Source organism: Cannabis sativa, chromosome 6 (genome assembly GCF_029168945.1).
Source record: "Cannabis sativa cultivar Pink pepper isolate KNU-18-1 chromosome 6, ASM2916894v1, whole genome shotgun sequence".
In the NCBI taxonomy this organism is placed as follows: domain Eukaryota; kingdom Viridiplantae; phylum Streptophyta; class Magnoliopsida; order Rosales; family Cannabaceae; genus Cannabis; species Cannabis sativa.
The window spans coordinates 14,447,140-14,469,322 of NC_083606.1; the positions used below are offsets into that span (position 1 = coordinate 14,447,140).

A 22,183-nucleotide genomic window follows, 5' to 3' on the forward strand; every position below is an offset into this window, starting at 1 on the left:
TCATCCTTCATGCCACATGTCAAACATTGATGTCCTCGTTACCAAGGAAAGTTTTCAAGTTAATAGTTGCACTATACTTGTAACAATGATATTTTTATAGAGTATTAAATTGAAATAAATAGTGATATTTAGTTTTTTTTTACATATTTTTCTTGATATTTTTTTATTAATATTATTGGATATGTAATTGGATATCCAATTAAAAAAAATCGATCTAATCCAACTAGTAATTGAATTGGATTTGATTAGATTAGATTTTGAGGTCTAATTAGATCGGATGGGATGATAATTTTCAAAATCTAATTACTTATTCAATTAGATTGAATGAGGGAAAAAAATATTAGAATGGATTGGAGGCCAGCCCTATTAAAATTTTCTATACTTAAAAAATCTTAAAAAAAATTTCCCTAAATGCATACTTAATAATATTGGTCATATATGACCACATTCCTAATATCCCACAAATACCCCTCCCATTTGAAAAAAATCAAAAACTCAAATCATCCATCCATGGCTGCATCATCCCGACCCTCTCTCTCCCTCTCGCTGACCCCTGGATTTTTTTTTTTCAGTTTGAGAGAGAGGAAGAGAGAGAGGGTCGTGCGTGGTCGGGGTGGTGGGTGGGTGCGTGGTTCGGACAGTGGTCGTGCATGGTCGGGGTGGTGGGTGGTCGTCGGTGGCCGGGATGAGGCAGCCATGGATCGGAGGCCAGGCGTATTATATAATGATTTTGAGTTAAAAATACTATTTGCATGATTTTTTTTCCAAGTATTATTATTCTATTTTATATTCTACCACAACAAAATTTGTGATCTACCAAGACCAACTATCCTCATTATTAATTTATTATTTTTGAAATGGAAAGAGGAAAAAAAAAAGTGTTCCAATTCCTTATTATCTTTATTAATATATTTTTTTGATGGAATATCTTTATTAATATTTAAAGCATAATTAAGATATAGAGAGAATGAAAGATGAGGAGTGGCCAATAAAACAAAGAAGTGAAAACTGACAAGTGAGTTGATGATTTGTAACAAGTAACAAGTAGTAGTAACCAACACACCACAACAAAAGGCACAAAAAGCATAATTGATATACTCTTTTTCTTTTTTTGGTATATATATAGTGCTTTATAATACTTAAAGACTACTCTGACAAAAGATGTTGTCATTAGTTATTACAGTTCACGCGGTTTGTGGGGTTAAAAAAAAAATACCAAAAGTACAACACAAAACCGCGTATCAACTTCCATCAAATGATGCTCTAACTCTAACTCTAAACTATTCATTAAACTCCCATAAAATTCTCATAACCAGACAAAAATTTCTCTACCTTAGGTTCTTCTTCCCCTTTCCCTTCTTCTTCTTCTTCTTCTTTCTTATCTTTTCTTCTTTGGTTTTATTCAAAAAAAGAAAAAAAATGGTTTTACATATATTGTTACTAGTCATATTGTTCATTGTTGGTTTATTTAATTTGTACTTCTATGTTCCCACCAAGAAAATCTATGTTTGGATTCAATCCTTGTTCATCTCAACTAATAGTAGTGGTAGAAGTACTAGTGCTTCATCAAAAACTTCAATTGATAAATCATTGTTATCTCCCAACAAAGAGAAGAAGATGGTCAACAACAACAGGAAGGATGAGCTTAGAAAAGTATTTTCCACCTTTGATAAGAACAGTGATGGGTTCATAACAAAGCAAGAGCTGATGGAATCTTTGAGGAACATAAGAATTTTCATGACAGAGAAAGAGGTAGAAGAAATGGTGTTAAAATTGGATGCTAATGGAGATGGTTTGATTGACTTTGAAGAGTTTGGTTTGCTTTGTGAGTCCATGACTGGTGGTGAGCAAGGGAAAGATGAAGTGAATGGGAATGAAAGCTTATTTGAAAATGAAGAGGATTTAAAGGAGGCTTTTGATGTGTTTGATAGAGATAAAGATGGGAGGATTTCTGTTGAGGAGTTGGGTTCTATTTTATATTCTTTGGGATTGAAAGAAGGGAAAAAGATGGAGAATTGTAAAGAGATGATTAAGAAGGTTGATATGGATGGAGATGGAATGGTAAACTTTGAAGAGTTCAAGAGCATGATGAAAAGTGGAGGCCAGCTTCTCTTACCCTCTTCTTGTTAGAAGTACTTTCTCTAAACTAATTTACAAGCTTTATTTATTATAATTTACAAGTCATCTCTGTCTCTCTCTCTTTCATTCTCTAACAGACATTTACAAGCTAAGGTGTTTAAAATGATCCAATAGTCAGTGGTCATAAACCAATTTCTCTGTAATTATTTCATTTCAACTGCAAAAGTTGTGTGATTTTATATATGTTATGTATTGAAACCAATGGTAGGCTGAAGTTTCTACAAAGGGTTCCCCTGCAAATTTCTTTAATCTTCATTAAAGTCAAAGAGAAGGATAGGTGTGATAAAAAATATTCAGTTCAATATAGCAAGTAGCAACTATTTATATATGTTAAATCAAAAAAAATATTTATATACATATTGGTTGTACAGCAATGAGGAATGATAACCAACAAACCACTTTTTTACACTTTAGTCAATGAATTATTGGATCATGTGTATTAGTTTTCTATTTAATTTTTGTATTCAACAAATGCTAAGCATATGTCTAATCTGGCCAAGATGTGTGAATTGACCTCGAAATATGTGTCGTCAAACCAATGGGTCTGCCTATTGTCTGCTTTACCTCACCAATTTTTTGGGAAGGTATATAACTATTTTACAGTACAGAGCTTCGTTGGCAATGTTAGCTGTATGTACTAAACCCATACCAAGTTTTTAGCACATATACAACTTTGGATAATGATATACAATACACTTTCTTTGGATGTTCATAAATAATTAAATCTACTTTAATTTTGGAGATTTAATCTACTCCGTAAAATACGAATATTTGTACTTATGTATATAACTAATTCAATGTAAAAAAAATATAATTTAAAAATTTAATAGATATAATACAAATATAAATTAAAATAAGATTAAATATTTTTTATATATATATATAATTTTTTCTTTTTGAATTTATAATTTTTTTTATTTTTTATTTTAATTTGATATTTGAAACATAAAACAACACTAATTTCTTTTATTTTGTTATTGCTTATGTCAAAAGAAAATATATTTTTTAATTAATATTAAATAATGTAAGCAATTTAAAATAATCATTCAATCTACAGGTTTGCCGATTAAATTGAATCTAAGATATAAAATCTCTATTTAGTGTAAATTAAATGTGCTATAAGCAAACCCTACTTTTTTTTTTTTCACTAACTTGTGCAGCTAAGTCCAAAAGAAACTAACCCAAAGACTCAAAAAGTAAGTGTAAGAAAAGAGTATAAAGCAAACCACAAAAGTAGATAGAAACATTTGCCAAGTGCTTTAAATTGGGGTCATGTGCAAAAGAAAACTTGGTGTTTCCTTATTCTTATGTTCGCTTCTTTTATGAGTTTTTCCAAAAACTAATCTTATAAGGTAAGAGGCACCTCACAGAACACGACAAAAGTACTTAGTCCAATATTGAGTGTTTGTCTAACTCCAAGTATATTGTAAAGTTGAATACAAAATAACTCTAAATGAGGATTTATAGATACTCATATCCTAATAGTTTGACACCTCTTCAAAAAGTTTCAAATTCGAATCCCTTCCCCAAATATAAAAAATACTTCTAGTCATGGTAACAGATTCATCCAAAAAAAAAAAAAATTGAGCAGATATGTAATGGAGATATGTAATATTTAGACTGGAGAAACTCCATATCGCTATTTCAAAATGCAATTTTAAGAGAATTTATTAATGTATGTAAATACAATCAAATTCCTTTTTTTTCCTTTTGAGGTTCCTTACAATAATACAATCAAAGATCGAGAAAGAGAGGTAAAAAACAAAAATAAATTAAGTGTTCATATGCAATTTTGTGTATTTGGTCCGGTGCTTATCTTTGCCGCATAAAAAGGGCACTCCACCGGAAGCTAATATGGCCACAAACGATGAGTACATAGCAGTCAAGGGCTTCAGGTGCCCTTCAGATTAGTAGCACAGCCTGCTTATCTACCCAAAAAAATTCAATTTACAAGGACATCAGAAAACATCAGGGTGAAATCGCCCGGGAATGGAGTTGCCTTGCTGAGCCTGCTTGAGGTGCATGGTTAGTGCATAGTTGTTCACCTGATTGGGCAGCATATATCAATTAGTAAATCCAATTATTGCATGATAATAACATTCCTATCATAATTGAATAAATAAACAAATTATCATAGCAAGGAAAAAACATGTTTATGTTAGGGGCTGTCGTGAGCTAAACCTCCAGTGTTCTCAATTGCTCTTGATACTGGGACACCAGTTGCTTTAATTGCTGCAACTCTTGGTTCTTATTTTCAAATTCTTTGTGACGATCGTGCTGAATAGACACAGCTCGCTTAAGAATTGCATTTTCCTGCATAAGTACACCTACTTGTTCCTTCAACACAACATTTTCCTACAAATAATTAAAATCAAACATAAGAAAGATTAACATCAAATTTTTATGGTCCAACAACTTCTAAGCAACAGAAGAAGATAAAAAATTTTTGTATTAGAGTATTGTACAGGCAACAGATAAAATCACAAAGATAATTTAGAACCTGATGGATAGTTTGGGCCACTTCTGCACTTGCACGTGTATAGATGGATTTCTCCAAAACCTCGAGCACTCTTGATGCACGAGCTTTGGCGTCATCCATGTCAGATGCAGTCATCATCTCTCTAACAAAAAGCTCCACCCAATCTGCGCCATCCTTCGGAAGATTTTCCTCCCCAATTGGAACAACTCCATTGATTGTCACTGCAAGTGAAAAGAATATTCATGTTTCATTAATTCCATTGATAACAACAACATTGTTTTTAAAATCACTTGGCGAACATAACTCAATAATGGAAACTAATTACTGACAATTTCCATTAAAATAAGAAGAAAAGGAGACAGTAAAGAAAAGATAGAGAAAAAAAAACATAGAGTTGATCATTGATAAAGAGAGAAGAATACAAAGATCACTAGATATCACAGCCATTTTGGTACCTACAAATTTCAACAAAATTTCTCCCTGCATTAAAGAAATCTCTTGAGCCCTTTTGATTTAACTAGTTCTTTTTCGTTGTCAATCAATATATTCACTATTCATTATAGTATTGCCCTACCAAAGAATAGCTCACGCCTCTGTCCAATGCCATATAAATAAATATTTTCACGCAAATCAAAGTTAAAGTCCAATGAGTCCAAACACCCATGTAATCATTCCAGGATTTTGGCCACAAGGCTTTCAATTTACCTTGTGATTGTTGTTGAACATTTCCTTCTGCTGCTGCTGCTACATCTGATGTGCCTGCAGCAGAGCCTGAATTTTGGCAAGCAGATCCTAATCGTAACTCATTCAAACTTCTAATAGCTGAATCCAAATCATCTCCACATTCTTCAACTGCTCTCTCCAGAAGCTGGATTGATAAAATTCCAATTGTCAGAAACTTTTCATATAAATTAAAAATCTACAAGATACTTCATACACTATGGATAAAAAATATCAAGAGAAAGGGAAAAAATTTATAGACGACCTAGAAAGACACATTCAAGTCGAATAGATTCCATACAGAGAACATATATTAACTCCAAAGCAATGCGGATGAATTCTAAATAACAGCCTATCAATCATATGAGCCAGAATTACCCAATAACAATATATATACATACATATACATACATATATTTGACCAAGAATAAGCCAAAGCCAGAAACGAAACTGAAAGAGTTGTGTTTGCAAACTACACCCAACACAAAACTTCTAACAATAAATTAGCACTTAAACCCTCTAAGGGCAAGCAATAAAGCAGGAAGATGGAGCTCAACGAGGTTTGAGTGCAATCCAACGTAACTTGAAGCCTGATTTTTATGGCCAATGTATCCATATGGGTTCACCAAAAAAAACACAATAAACGATACGAAATCCCCCAATTTCATTCATAAAACAAACATGTAAATAAAAAATTAAAAAAAAAAAATTGAATCACTGAACATTTACACATTTGACGAAAAAATCATACAGAAAGAAAACTTCGAAGGCAAACCTGGGGGTCCATATCCGGGAAAAGCCCCTTTAGACAATCAATGAAATGAAGGGATTGCGAAGAAGTTCCGAAGGGGTATTGGTTGGAGGCTGAGACTGAGACAGAGAAAGATTTCGGAGGAGAAAAACGGGCAGGTGAAGACGAAGGAGAGGTTGAAGAAGAAGAAAATCTGATTCTCTTAGAAACTGAAGGCGTAGTGGGCAACTCTTCAAAAATGGATCTCTTCCCACACACTATGGCAGACATGTTTCGCCTCCGTCGATCGGTGGCTTCTTCTCCCCCCAACCCTCTCTACTCCTTGCAGCGCGATTGATCCCTATCCTAAAATTTTGACGTGCTGTTCATACAGCGCGCCAACGAAATTTCAAAATCAAACCCTAGAATAGCTAAATAGAATACGAAGTTCCAGTTCAGATCCAACAATTGAAAATTCTCACCCAAATCGATCGAAATTAGGGCTCAAATTTGTGTATCTTTGAGCAATAATGATCAGATTGCAAACAAATTTCTCCCAATACGAATCATAAACAAATTAGGGCTTCCATTCAATATAGGGAAAAGGAGGGATTTGGGGGATTTGATCGGTATCCGAGACTGAGAAGCGAGAGAGGCCCTTTCGCCATTTTTGGGGTCCGGTCTAGGATTTAAGACGTCACCGTTTTAAAGATCCGAGAACCAAGAATAAAAGCTTTGGTTGGATGAAGGACCTGTTAAATTATGCCAAGTAAGCAAGTTTTATCGGGAGTCAAAATTGGAAACCACGTGTATTAATTTTATTGCCTGTTGTTTTATGTCAACTCGTTCATAAACAAGAGAATTTTATTTTTTTTTTTAAAAAAAATAAAGGAAAATTAAACTTTATTAACCTTCTGACTCTGTCACCAAAATAGGCAACAGTTCAGTAGGGATGTTTCCCATACTGAAAGTACAATCAAGATAAAATAAAGACGCCCTTGCAAACTCATGAGCGACTCTATTAGCTGACCGCTTAACAAAACAAAAATAAACATTGCTTAAATTAGCCAAAATGGCTTTACATTCCTGAATCACACAACCAAAATAAGAAGTCAATCTAGTCGAGCTCCTTAAAGCTTGAATGACCAGAAGGCAGTCGGTCTCCACCCATACGGGATATGATTGGTGATCTTTGATCCAGCTTAAGGCTTCCCGAAAGCTCAAAGCCTCCTCTACAGAAGGAGCAATGTTGCCTTGGTGCAATTTAGTATGGCCTTCAATTAAAAAACCATTATGATCTCTAATAACAATAGCACCCCCAAACCGATTTTGTCCTTCAAATATAGCCGCATCCACGTTGATCTTGATACTATTATTCTGTGGTTTAATCCATCGCTCCGTCCCATCATAGTCTTGAAGATCAGACCAAGATGACTCAATTTGAGTTTTTTGAGTGTTTTGCCATTGATCAAGATAGCTTTTTGCAGAAGCTACTATTGCTGAAATATTAATCGGTTTCCCTTGCCAAACAACATCATTCCTAGCTCCCCAAACTGCCCAGCACAGTGCAGCAACAAGACATTGTTTTTCTGCAGTCAAAGTCTTGAAAATGAGGATACACCAGTCCAGAAAAGTTGTCCCTGCAGCAGCCAATGATGTCCCGATGCCTACTCTCTCCCAAACTTGCTTTACCACTCTACAGGTAAGTAACACGTGAGAAATTGACTCATCAAACTCCTCACACAAGGGACATCTTGTATTCACCGGGACGCATTTCGTTGCAAGTTGTGCAAGTGTTGGAAGACAATTAGAACCGGCCCTCCACATCAGATTTTTTATCTTCGGAGGCATCTTTAAAGACCACAAACTTTTCCAAAAAGCTGAAGCATTTATCTCATCACACAGCCCTTTCAAAGATTGAAGTAACCGATATGCGCTTTTGACCATATACACACCAGTCGGCTCATGAAACCAGCAGAGAATGTCACTTGACTGGTTTGAGTTCAGAGGTATCTGGTGTATAAGCCGTTGTTCTCTGTCATCAAACAAATCCTTTAGAATTTCTTCATCCCACGAATTACTGTCCATTGACATCAGATTGCACACACAAGCTTGCTGAAGTGCCGGATGTGTATATGTAACAAAAGGTTGATGGGGATCAGGCAGCCACGGCTCATTCAAAACAGAAATAGAAGAGCCATTACCCACATTCCATCTAACCCCCGCACTAACCAGAGATTTAGCTTCCCAAACACTTCGCCAAACAAAACTAGGATTACCTCCAAGAGGGGCCGAGAGATAGGTACCAATAGGAAAATAACGAGCTTTGAAAATGCGAGAAACCAAAGATTCGGGTCTTGTAAGAAAACGCCAACCTTGTCATAAACAAGAGAATTAAGCCACTGGTGGTGTTAATTTTTGTAATTTTTTTTAATTTAATTTTTGTACTAATCAATACATCTATTCAAAATTACAATTAGACAATTAATTATATTTTAATTAAAAGTTATAACTAAATATAATATAAAAAAAATTAAATTTCTAAAAAATATTAATGTAACAATAATAAGAAATAAACAATAGTTATAAGGGTAACTATTCAATGGTTACATTTTTATTGTAACCATCATTGTTACATTTTTCTTTGACTAGCAGGTTACTAATAGGTAAACATTCATTTTTAGAATTAATTAATTATAATTAACTATTTTCTTAAAATAATTAATTATAATTAACTATTTTCTTAAAATAATTAATGAAATCTTTAACAAAACTTCTTTTAGCAATTAATATTTATAAATAAATTTTTTTATTTATATTTAAATCATTAATCTAATTATTTTAACAATTAAGTCATTTAATTATAATATTAACAATAAAATTTATTTTTTTTATAAAAATTAAACTTCTTTCTACACAAATTAAAATTCTCTTTTTATAATAAATTTTTAAATAATTAATTATTTTTAAATGATATTTAATTATTTTGTTACAATTAGATGAACTAAGTATGAGGTCTCAAGCTAGTCAATCGATAACAAGTGTAGCAATTTTTTTTTTTCTAAAAAATTCTTCAACTTATTTCACTTTTTACTTTTTAAATATTTAAATAAAAACATTAAATAATTAAGTGTAATAATTTAAAATTGAGATTACAAGTGTAATAAAATTTAAATTATGAAATTATATGTGTATAATTTTAAATTATAAAAAGTTTTGCTATAAAATTTTAAATAATTTAAGTGCAAAAAAATAAATTGCTTAAAGATCCTTATATAGTAATAAACTACAAAAAAAATTAATTAATAATTATAATTAATTTAATTTTAAAATATAATTAATCTTAATTAAAGTTTTATAAGGAAATAAATTATTAAGTTACTTTCAGGTTATAAGTTATTTATTATTTATTTTTATTTTACTTTCAAATTAATCACAACCATTTAATAGTAATTCAATGGCTTACAAAAATGTAACCATGATGGTTACAATAAAAATGTAACCATTGAAACCTCTTCTTAGTTATAAATATTAATAATTATGTAGATGTCCAAATTTTTTATTTATTACCATTAATTGTAATCAACATTCATTTTTTTTTAGTTTCCTTTTTTCTTAAATTCTCTTTGTATAAATTGGGGTTCACCCCATTGAAATAAACAATTCTCATTCACTTTCTCTTTCTTTCTTCTTCTCTCTTCTCATATATAAATATTTTCTTCTCTTCTAGGTTAAGCTTTAAATTATATGAAATTAAAAAAAATAAATAAATAAAATGGCTTAAAATACCTTAAGTGGTTGGTCTCTCATGTGGACCCCACTAATTTTAATTTCGCAATTTTCTTATAACAACATATTGTTTCTTTCACAAATGACATATTTTAACTTTAAACTTAAAAATGTCAAATTTATTTATTTAATAATTATAACTAATTATCAAATAAAATTTTCATTTAACTATTTATTAATTAGACCTTATAAAGTCTCTTAATTAACAAATAAATCCTAAAGCCTCTTTCTTCTCAATTAAGTCATTCCTTAGTAAAAATTCACAAATAAGACATAGTCTAATTTAGAATTCTAATTTGTTAATTAAAATCAATTAACTGAGTCTACAAGCCAATATTATCTCAACTAGTGTGGGGACCATGGACCTATATAATCAAGCTTCCAATAAGTAATTCTAAAATTTATCTAGTAAATTCTCTAACTTATTAATATCTCGTAACTCCACTATAGATTCAGAATTGCACTTTTAATTATATAAAACGCTCTATATGTTCCAAATATAGATACACTATTAATTGTCCATTATTATAATCTAAATAATCAAAGATCCTGTATAGATGATTTACATCGAGTAGGGACAAATTTACCGTTCTACCCCTCAACGTAGTTTATCCTTAAAATACCTAGCTTCCTGTTAATAATATTTTACTTTACCAATATAATTACTAAAATAAGAGCTCTTCCATTTATCTCTATTAAGACAAGCTCAAAGAAAATCATCATTTCACTTCTATGTCAATATAGAAGCTATAAGCTCCCACTCAGTTGTACTACCATGTTCCCAAAATGTAAGTATTGGGCGGATCCAATTGGTCAGCTTTAACGAACAACTCAAAGAACACAAATAACACAGTTAAACTAGAGCCTAACCAGCTCAGGATTAAGATCTATTAATCTAAGATCAACTAAGTGATATTGACTTAGAAAGATATAACAGTAAGTTTATGATATCTTATCCAAGTTCAATATCGGTCCAGTCCATTGTATACTCCATACATCCAATACTAGCGTACTTTACCAATACCCTGAAAAGGATATACCACTTATCCAAGGTGTAAGTAAACTTCGTTGATTATCACGTCAATGTAAATCCAGTGCATTGATAAATCATGGGACAAAACTTTGAAGCATATAATCGCAATTACCTTCCATTGTGATGACAATTGTGAATAACTATATGTTCTAGATTTATTAGAAGTTGTATATTAAACCATAATCATAAAAAATAACATGTTAACTTAAATGACTTCTAATTTTCTATTGATAACAAATAAGATTATATTGAAATAAGTTTTATTTAGGGCATAAAATCCCAATAAACTCTCACTTGCACTAACATAAATCTAAAAGTGCATTTCATTCAATCCATTGTCTTGATATCCACATCAAGTGTAGTGTGTTTGACTATACCCAAATAACAGGAACTGAAGGTTATACTAAGCAATAACTTTCTCCATCATTATTTCCTTTGTGTTCATATTATGCAACATTATTTTTCTATATGTATTACTCCTCTAGGGATACTGAATTCTTTACTGCTTAATAAATGCATTTGAATGTACAGAAGACACAATTCTAATTCTATCAAAAATGGAATAGAGATTAAAATAGTCAAGAACCTTCTTCAATTTGAATAACTTTCTAGTGCCTTTCAAAAACAACTGATTGGAACTAAATTATTATAGATGGGTTTTTACATCCTTCTAGAATAATTTCTCCACCCCAGAGTAACCACCGTCTCTGATATTAAGTTCTGAGTTAGTGTAGATATAAGGATTATAAATAAACCCCTATCATCTAACATATAGGTCACGTTTAGATATTCTTTCTTGATTATCTCCCAATGTTCCTTGTTTTATTCCATCTTTGATGGCTCCCACTCAGCAGTAGGTATCTGGTTTAATGCATACACGAGTGTGCGTATAACCTCTTACTATTGGTACTTAGGGACATCTTATTGTGCCATTTTATCTTAATTTGGAAACAGTAAGTTCCTTCTAGACTAAGTCATCAACATAGTATTCTAGTATTATCCTTAATGTAAAATACTTGCTTGAGATTAAGTAATCACTAGAGATACCATAAAATATTTCATAAGGATTAGGAATTGTGCTTGAGTCTTTCGAATAGACATTGCAAAATTTTCTTTCTTATCCTCATAATTCTGATAAGTTATTACTATCCATATGAATGGTTAGATTAATTTTCCTTTGTTCAATTTTAAAGTTTCTTTTGTTGAACATATCATAGCAGGTTGTCACTAGTATCATCCATATAATAATGTGATGGAAAATCCTCCCACTAAGATAAGGTATTGTGATTCCATGTCCAGGGGCTTCAGTGGTATCAATTTACTATTGTAACATATATATTAGAACAGATACATGATCAAGAATAATTTCTACTAGTTTGCTAGTTCATTTATTATATTATATCTATGTCTAATTAAAATATGTGTGCCATAGAGATTTTATGGTGTTTTAAATATAATCTAGAGTTCAATGTAAAAGTTGTTTGAACTACATATATTAATAACTTCTTCCACCCCTATGTGCTACAGAGATTCTGTGTTGTTTTGGATATAATCTAGAAATCATTGTAAAAGATCTTTTAATTGTATATATCCATAACTTCTTCCACCCCTATCAGATCACAAGATCTTTTAATATTTAAAATCTTAATAATTGTTTAAGAATAGACAATCATTCATAAACATTAATTTTAAAATCTAAGTATTTATGCGGTATTATCTCGTTACAGAGATTAATATACCATAGATTTTGTATAAATAATAAAAATAAAAACACATAAAAGTATGATAAACATATAAATATAATTCGGCAGTGGCATACAAGTTATAGAATATAAAGATCAATTTCATAAAAGAAACTCATAATAAAATTCTTTTAAAGAGAAAAAATTATATTAATACTCTCAAAAATATAACAATGAATTGTGTGCAATAATATAAAATAGGGAATAAAATTCCCAAATTAATAATTAAAACTAAATTTTTTGATAAATAAAATAATTAATTCAAAAATTAAAGAAAAGACGAGCTTCATCTTTAAGTTGGACAATCTCCACACTTCTGTCTAACTATCTATCTTAACTCGCTAGGATAACAATCCAAGTCTAAGCAGATGGAGCTGAAATAAGAAGACTTTAGTAAACTCCTGGGATCTTAGCTATTAACTGTTCATTCTTAACTCTTCTAATATAATATTTAGATAGTGAGTTTTTTTTTTATTCAAATGACATTTGAAATTCAAACTTCTTTTTTTGAACATAAACATGATTGGTAGATCTAGAATTAATAACCCAAGGGGATAATAATTCTCTAAAATACATGAATTCACAACAAAGTTAGAAATACCTTGTTTCTTTGCCAAAAACTTAGGACACTGGGGTTTCCAATGGCCTGTTTTGTTGCAATAAAGGCATTTCATTTTCTCCTTTGCCTTTTGTTAACGCAGATTTTTGTTAACCAAAATTAATTAGCCTTTATGTAATAAATACTTTACAGAAATAATAATAAATAATTTAGAAATCAATAACTCTAGATATTTTTACGTGGTTTTACAGTTAAAATCTACATACTCCGCGAGTTTTTTTTATTAATGATATTTTTTGAGTACAAAATACAATATCAGAATGATAGTATTTATCTCTCAACTTTTTAGTACTTTTCTTGTGGGGTTTGCCCTTATTTATAGGAGTATAGGTTGACAGTTATTCTTTTGGGATCAATTCAAATATAACTATTCATGAAACGTGAACAATCCCCACGTTTCATTTAATCACATGTGCGATAATATCTAATAACTACCCAACCACCATCTGTTTTTATCCTTTAGACAGCTATTGCTGACTTGGAAGATGGTATCTCGCCTAACCAGAGTTATCCTCCTTGTCCATCTTAGTAAGGAAAAAATACTAAGTGTTGGCAAGTAGTTCGCCTCGTTAAGTCTCTTCATTTGAGTTAATATTGCAAGATGACTGTCTCGCTATATGTAATCTGAGGTTACCGTATGTGATTGTATTTATTCTACTCGAACAAATAAATATCTTCTTTTTGACTATGTTTTCCGAGGTAGACGCATGTCTCGCCAATATCAGTTCAATAGTTTTTATCATTATCTCGCTTAAGACTATTGTAACACCCTAACTAGCATAGGCATGTTGACGTGATTTTTAATGTACTGTGCAGCTCGTTGCTAATCAACGAGGTTAATGAAAAACGTGATTAATTAAAATTTTGCTTATTTAATTTAATACTTGTAATATAGCATACAAAATACTTTGGGATCCCATTTACAAAACACTTTACAAAAAGTTTACTATTCAATACAAAATATTTGTCGCCCAGCGACTAACTACAAAAGCCTTGATGTCTCGAGGATCGTATGCTCCAGGCCTAACCGCCCCGACATGGACAACCTTCATCTGCTCGTCCTCACGGTTCCTCGGCCTTAGCCTTGCCCTTACCTACACATAAACGTAGCACTGTTAGTCGACAGACTCATTAAGAAAAGCATAAATCATATAACATACATAAATCCTGGGTTATGATTAGACGCCCATACCCCTGACCACAACCCTAATCCCCGTGTCTCACACGGTGCTGAGTCTCGAACGTTCGTACGACGGTACTTTTGACATAGTAACAGCCTATACTCGGTACGCTAGTCCTACTCTAGCCGTACCGATGTGTTACTGTATCAGCCTATACTCGGTATGTCAGTCATACTCTTACCATACCGATGTGATACGGTCAAATAGTACGGTACCATCGACCATAATATCAGCCTATACTCGATACGCTAGTCATACTCTAGCCGTACCGATGTGATACTGTCGGATGGTACGAAGCCAACATACATATCTAATGTAATCTAACAAGCTTCCTAACATGCACGCTAAACATGTATATACATATGCATACTGTTATACTAATCTTACCTCGATTCCGAATTCAAGTGTGCCGGTCAACCTGAGTGGAACAATATTGCTCGGCGAATTACAGGCTCCTAAATCACATTAATCACAACACTGATAAGTGACATGCTAAATCACTTCCCGGGGACTTAAACTTGAAACTAAAAGTTTCCCTATCGATAAATAACATGGAAATACCCTAAATAACACAAAAATGGGAAAAACTAGGGTTCCCAAATTTGCCCCCAACCGGTAGACCGGTTCCCCAACCGGAATTCCGGTTCTGGGAAAAATTCCTGGAAGCCAACCGGTAGACCGGTTCCTACAGGCCTCCCCGAACCGGAATTCCGGTTCAGTGCAGGAATTTTTCAAAAAATCATAACTCGACCAATCCAACCCCAAACCAATTCAAACTTTCCAAACCTACTAATTAGACCCTAAAGATCATTTCTAAAGCAACAAAACAAAGCTTCATGCACCAATACGAAAATCACTATTGATGAGTCAAGCTTGAGTTCAAAAACTCAGAGCTTGCTCATCCAACTAACTAGCTAACAAACCAGCTCAAATCACTCTAAATAGCCATATTTTAACTACAGAAAACATCACATAAACACAACAGCAAGAACAGCAAGCTAAACAACATTCACTCTTAAAACCAAAGTTTGAGTTCAAAACTCCAAACTTGAATAAAATCAACTAACAACCACCACAACCTGCTTAAATCCAATCATCTGAACATAAATAAGCCCAAGGAAACAACAACAACCACACACAGCAGCCACAACATCAAATTTACCAAGCATGCAAACTATCATATTTTTCTTACAACTCAAGAAAACACAAAGAAAGTTGTTAGAGATTATACCTTGGCTTGGATTACACAAAGAGCTGTTGGAAACAAAGGATTGAGGGAGCAAAATCAAAAGCCCTAGCTGCTCTAAGGGTGGTCGAAAGAGAGAGCTTGAGAGAGAAAGAGTGATTTTGAAATTTTCCTTTTCTTTAAATTTTTGGTAAAATGAAATAACATGGGTAGGTTTAACTAAATGATCAACCAAGAATTAATTAAAATCACATTTACTAAGTGAAACATGGTCCACAAAAGGACAAACTACAAATGGGGTAAAATGACCATTTTGCCCCTCCACACTAAAATGACATAGAAGGGGTTCTAAGGGTATTTTAGGAAACTCTAAATTCCCAACCAATCCCGAAATTCCCAATGTCTAACTATATCGCCCCGCTATACTAAATACTAAATTGTGATTCAACTGAGCCATACACCGTGTTCCATGTTGCCGGGTACCGAAAATGTAAAATTATAAAATTTCACTATATGACATACAAAATGCATTCTGAATTCAAATAAATCAACATAAATAATTATTTAAATATCAATAAATAATTTTCATAATTAAACCCTAATTATCTGCTAATTTCCAAATTTAAACTAAGCGGTCTTTACAACTACCCCCCCTTAAAAGGATTTCGTCCTCGAAATCTAACCTGAACAACTCCGGATACTGGGCTCTCATATTTGATTCTAATTCCCAGGTGGCTTCCTCCACCTTGCTGTTTCTTTAGAGTACTTTGACCAAGGATATGGTCTTATTTCGAAGGACTTTATCCTTTCTATCAAGGATCTGTACTGGCTGTTCCTCGTATGTCATGTCTGGCTGCAGCTCAAGGTCCCCATAACTAAGTATATGAGTAGGGTCTGAAACGTATTTTCTCAAAATAGAGACATGGAATACGTTATGAACTATTGAAAGAGCTGGAGGCAAAGCTAATCGATATGCCACTTGACCAACCTTCTCGAGAATCTCGAAAGGTCCTGTAAACCTAGGGCATAACTTTCCTCTTTTCCCAAAACGTTTGATCCCCTTCATTGGAGATACTCGTAAAAACACATGGTCCCCTACTTGGAACTCAACATCTCTGTGTTTTGGATCCGCATAACTCTTTTGTCTACTTTGAGAGGCAAGCATTCTAGCTTTAATTTTCATAATTGCCTCATTGGTCCGCTGCACTGATTCTGGACCTAGGTATTTCTTTTCCCCTATCTCATCCCAATGAATGGGAGACCTACACTTCCTACCGTATAACAATTCATAGGGGGCAATCCCTATCGTGCTCTGATAACTGTTGTTGTATGAAAATTCTATCAACGGTAGATATTTACTCCAAGAGCCTTCAAAATCCATAACACAAGCTCGTAACATACCCTCCAATATCTGAATCGTCCTTTCAGACTGCCAATCTGTCTGAGGATGGAATGTTGTACTGAATTTTAGTTTTGTACCCATTGCTCGTTGCAAACTCTGCCAAAACTTGGAGGTGAACTTCAGATCTCTATCCGAAACTATAGACTTTGGTACCTCATGAAGCCTTACTATTTCTTTAACATACAACTCTGACAATTGATCCACTGAATAGGTTGTTTTAACTGGCAGAAAATGAGTGGACTTCGTCAATCGATCCACCACAACCCAAATAGAATCGGACAAACCTGTGGTTCTAGGTAACCCAACCACAAAATCCATCGTGATGTCCTCCCACTTCCATTCAGGTAGGGTTAAAGGCTGCAACAACCCTGCTGGTCTCTGATGTTCAGCCTTAATCTGCTGACAAGTTAGGCATCTCGATACGAATTCTACCAAATTCTTCTTCATACCGCTCCACCAGAAGTAAGGTTTAAGATCATGATACATCTTGGTGGTGCCAGGATGCAAGGAATATGGGGTTGTATGAGCCTCTTCAAAGATTTCATTTCTGAGTTCCATACTATTTGGGACACAAACCCTAGCTTTAAACAATAACATCCCATTGTCTGACACTAAAAAATCTCTGGATTGACCAGCTGAAACCTCTTCTCTGATTTTCACTAACTCTGGATCGGTCATCTGAGTGACTTCAATTCTTTCTAACAGATCAGATTGCAACGTCAAGTTGTGAAGCTTGCCTACCACAAACTCAATGCTAGATCTGACCATGTCCTCTGCTAAGTGAGGCGAGATCTGAATCATGCTAGCTACCTGCCCGGGACCCTTCCTGCTCAGGGCATCAGCCACTACATTGGCCTTCCCAGGGTGATAAAGAATCTCACAATCGTAATCATTTACTAACTCCAACCAACGCCTCTGTCTCATATTCAAATCTTTCCAAGTAAAGAAATATTTGAGACTTTTGTGGTCGGTATAAATTTCACATCTTTCTCCATAAAGATAATGCCGCCAAATCTTCAAAGCAAACACTACCGCGGCCAATTCAAGATCATGTGTCGGGTATCGCTGTTCATAATCCTTTAACTGACGGGAGGCATAAGCGATAACCCGGTCGGCTTGCATCAACACACACCCCAGACCCCGTCTGGATGCATCACAATAAACCACGAACTTTTCCTTATCAGAAGGCAAAGCTAGCATTGGAGCTGTAATCAACCTCTATTTCAACTCCTGGAAACTAGCCTCACATTTGTCTGACCATATAAAACGTTGATTCTTTTTGGTAAGCTCGGTTAAGGGTGTTGAGATTTTAGAAAACCCTTCTACAAATCGACGATAATAACCGGCTAAACCTAAGAAACTTCTGACCTCAGTCACTATTTTCGGTCTTGGCCAATCCCTGACGGATTCTATCTTTCCTCGATCCACCTTGATCCCATCCTTTGCTAACAATGTGCCCTAGAAAAGACACATGTGATAGCCAAAATTCACATTTCTTGAATTTGGCATAAAGCTTGTGTTCCCGAAGCCGTTGTAAAACCATTCGAAGATGTAACTCATGCTCCTCTTCTGATTAAACAAGGATGTCATCGATAAACACAATTACACAGATATCGAGGAAATCCTTGAATACTCTATTCATCAAGTCCATAAATGCTGCAGGAGGATTGGTTAGTCCAAACGACATAACCAGGAATTCATAGTGTCCATACCTAGTACGGAAAGCCGTCTTTGGAATGTCCTCCTCTCGGATTCTCAACTGATGATAGCCCGATCGGAGATCAATCTTTGAAAAAACCGTCTTCCCCTGAAGTTGATCAAAAAGATCATCGATTCTAGGTAATGGCTATTTATTCTTAACTGTTAGCTTATTCAACTCTCAATAGTCGATGCACATTCTCAGAGACCCATCCTTCTTCTTGACAAATAATACCGGAGCTCCCCAGGGTGACACACTAGGCCGAATAAACCCTATGTTAAGCAACCCCTGGAGCTGAATTTTCAATTCTTTAAGCTCAGCTGGAGCCATTCTATAAGGAGCCTTGGAGATCGGTTCTGCTCTCGGTGCTAAATCAATTATGAAATCAATTTCTCGCTGGGGTGGTAAACCCGGAAGTTCTTCAGGAAAAACATCCAAAAATTCCTGTACCACCCGAATGTCTTCAGGCCGAATAGGGTTAGGTCGAGTGGTGTCCACTACCACGGCCATAAGCCCTAAACATCCATCACACAACAATTATTTGGCTGTTAAGGCCGAAATTACTGGGATCCGAGATCCCTGAACCGAACCGACAAAAACAAACGGTTCTTCTCCTTCTGGTTGGAAGATTGAAGATTACCATCTTCCTCTTACAGTCAATACTGGCTGAATATTTGGATAAGAAATCCATTCCCAGTATAATATCAAAATCTGCTAAGCTCATTTCTATTAGGTCAGCACTTAACTCCCTATCGTCAATTCTGATCGGCATAGACCTAATCCACTTTTTGGAGATAAATAACTCTCCGCCAGGTAATAGGGTTCCAAACCCTGATTCATAACTATCATGCAGTCTATCCAATTTACTAAAGATTTTGGCTGCCACATAAGAATGTGTGGCCCCAGAGTCAAACAATATAGAGTAGAAAGAGTTGTTGACCTAGAGCTGACCTGTCACCACTGAAGGGCTGGCTTCTGCATCAGCCTGAGTAATGGCGAACACCCTTGCTAGAATGGGTTTCGTCGGAGCCTTTGGTGCCTCGGTTCTGAGTTGAGGGCAATCCTTCTTGTAATGACCTGGCATGCCACATTGAAAGCACCCTTGTCCTCTACACTCCCCCAGATGGTGCCTTTTACAACTGGGGCACTCTGGGTAAGTATATCGGGTCTCAGAACTAACCTGACGACTGCCTCGACTCTAGTTCCCTCGGAACCTCTTGTTCTGACCCGAGCCACCAGTTACGGTGGATGCCTTCCTTTTCTGATCCATGGCCGAACCACTACCTCCCCTGCTAAAGCCTGATGCACGAGGGGTAGGAGCCCCGCCAACCACTGGAGTCCTAGCAGACTCAGTCATGCACCCAACTGCGCCCTCAGCTCGCAGTGCCTTTTTCACCATTTCAGCATAGGTGGTTTTGTCGTCTGTAGTAATCATCAGATCATGTCGAATCTTCGCACTTAGCCCATCCAGGTATTTTTCCTTTTTACTAAAATCGGTTGGCACAATTCTCGAGGCCAACCTCGCCAATCGATCAAACTGCGTTGTGTACTCAGTAACACTCATATTTTCTTTCTGGGTTAGGTGGGTGAACTCTTTCTCTTGGCACTTCTGACCGCCTCATTATAGTACTTGGCATTGAAAAGTTCCTGGAACTTTTCCCAGGTCATCGTAGTGACGTCATGTATCATGGACACCATGTCCCACCAGACTAAGGCATCCTCCTGAAACTAGAAAGTGGCACACACCACTCTATCATTTCCGGTGACACCTATGAACTTTAGAATCTTGGTGATCACCGTTAGCCACTGCTCGGCTTTCATAACATCCTGACCTCCCAGAAAAATTGGAGGTGCCTGCTTATGAAACCTTTCATACAGAGGTTCCATCCGATTCACTGCAACTATAGGTTCGGCCTGGACAACTGGGGCAGGTGCCACTGGGATTTCTGGAACAGGCACTGCAGGAGCACTCTGTTGTCTTAGCTGCTGAATTACCTCTTCTTGTTCATTAATTTTAGTTTGCATTTCCGCAAGCCTATTTTCCCAATTCTGGGCTTCCTGAGTAGCTTGGGCAGCCTGTGGTGAATTAGCATCACCCCGACCATGAGCCCTGCCCCTGAGACCTCTACCTCGGCCTTGAGCATTTGGGGGAAACTGAGCTCTGTGACCTTCGTTTGACCCGACCGAGTTGCCCTGACTCCTGGTATTTCGCCTGGCGTCCATCTAGTATGAACAGCCTGCGTAACCAAGAGCTAGCATGGTTAGATCATGATCAACGAGAACTTACTAATGCCGCTTATTTGGAAATAAAAACATGTGCCTATTCTACTATCAGGCTACTAACATGCTTCTTAACAAGCTTTTCTTAAATCATACTATTTAAAATAAATTACTAAAGCAATAAAAGCTTACTGAACTGTAGAACGAGCTAACTGCTGATGATGATTGTACATGTCGTGACGATCTTCGGAAGACAACCTGGGGGCTCTGATACCAAATTGTAACACCCTAACTAGCATAGGCGTGTTGACGTGATTTTTAATATACTGTGCAACTCGTTGCTAATCAACGAGGTTAATGAAAAATGTGATTAATTAAAATTTTGCTTATTTAATAAAATACTTGTAATATAGCATACAAAATACTTTGGGATCCCATTTACAAAACACTTTACAAAAAGTTTGCTATTCAATACAAAATATTTTTCGCCCAGCGACTAACTACAAAAGCCCTGATGTCCCGAGGATCGTACGCTCCAGGCCTAACCGCTCCGACATGTACAACCTTCATCTGCTCGTCCTCACGGTTCCTCGACCTTAGCCTTGCCCTTACCTACACATAAACGTAGCACTATGAGTCGACAGACTCAGTAAGAAAAGCATAAATCATATAACATACATAAATCTCGGGTTATGATCAGACGCCCATACCCCTGACCACAACCCAAATCCCCGTGTCCCACAAGGTGCTGAGTCTCGAACGGTACTTTTGACATAGTAACAGCCTATACTCGGTACGCTAGTCATACTCTAGCCGTATCGATATGTTACTGTATCAGCCTATACTGGGTATGTCAGTCATACTCTGACCATACCGATGTGATACGGTCAAATAGTACGGTACCATCGACCATAATATCAGCCTATACTCGGTACGATAGTCATACTCTAGCCGTACCGATGTGATACTGTCGGATGGTACAAAGCCAACATACATATCTAATGTAATCTAACAGGCATCCTAACATGCACGCAAAACATGTATATACATATGCATACTGTTATACTAATCTTACCTCGATTCTGAATTCAGGTGTGCCGATCAACCTGACCGGAACAATCTGCTCGGCGAATTATAGGCTCCTAAATCACATTAATCACAACACTGAAAAGTGACATTCTAAATCACTTCCCGGGGACTTAAACTTGAAACTAAAAGTTTCCTTATCGATAAATAACATGGCA

At 35.2% G+C, this 22,183-nt stretch overlaps 2 protein-coding genes across 3 annotated transcripts; one reads left to right on the forward strand and one right to left on the reverse strand.

Moving 5' to 3' along the window:
* The first annotated feature begins 1,153 nt into the window (after positions 1-1,153).
* LOC115695731 (calmodulin-like protein 5) lies at positions 1,154-2,364 on the forward strand. Its single transcript, XM_030622804.2, has one exon. It carries the CDS (start codon positions 1,162-1,164, stop codon positions 2,128-2,130), a length of 969 nt encoding a protein of 322 aa, XP_030478664.2. The 5' UTR covers positions 1,154-1,161; the 3' UTR covers positions 2,131-2,364.
* A 1,417-nt stretch (positions 2,365-3,781) lies between these two features.
* LOC115725338 (uncharacterized) lies at positions 3,782-6,815 on the reverse strand. Of its 2 annotated transcripts, XM_030654823.2 has the most exons (6): positions 6,551-6,777; positions 6,114-6,450; positions 5,324-5,486; positions 4,640-4,839; positions 4,321-4,494; positions 3,782-4,184 (listed from the first exon to the last, which is right to left on the reverse strand). In XM_030654823.2, the coding sequence occupies exons 2-6, from the start codon at positions 6,357-6,359 to the stop codon at positions 4,098-4,100; spliced, it is 870 nt and encodes a 289-aa protein (XP_030510683.1). In that variant the 5' UTR covers positions 6,360-6,450; positions 6,551-6,777; the 3' UTR covers positions 3,782-4,097. The 2 variants fall into 2 exon arrangements, with proteins under 2 accessions (XP_030510683.1, XP_030510682.1); XM_030654822.2 differs by having other exon boundaries at positions 6,114-6,815.
* Between the last annotated feature and the right edge of the window lie 15,368 nt (positions 6,816-22,183).

What these genes read in the sequence shown, in the direction of transcription:
- LOC115695731 (XM_030622804.2), top strand. Translation starts at nt 1,162, where the DNA reads ATGTTGTCATTAGTTATTACAGTTCACGCGGTTTGTGGGGTTAAAAAA.
- LOC115725338 (XM_030654822.2), bottom strand. Translation starts at nt 6,359, where the DNA reads ATGTCTGCCATAGTGTGTGGGAAGAGATCCATTTTTGAAGAGTTGCCC. An exon ending in TCCCGGATATGGACCCCCAG is followed by an intron (nt 5,487 to 6,113) that starts GTTTGCCTTCGA and finishes TTATCAATCCAG; the next exon opens with CTTCTGGAGAGAGCAGTTGA. An exon ending in TGGCCCAAACTATCCATCAG is followed by an intron (nt 4,495 to 4,639) that starts GTTCTAAATTAT and finishes AATTATTTGTAG; the next exon opens with GAAAATGTTGTGTTGAAGGA.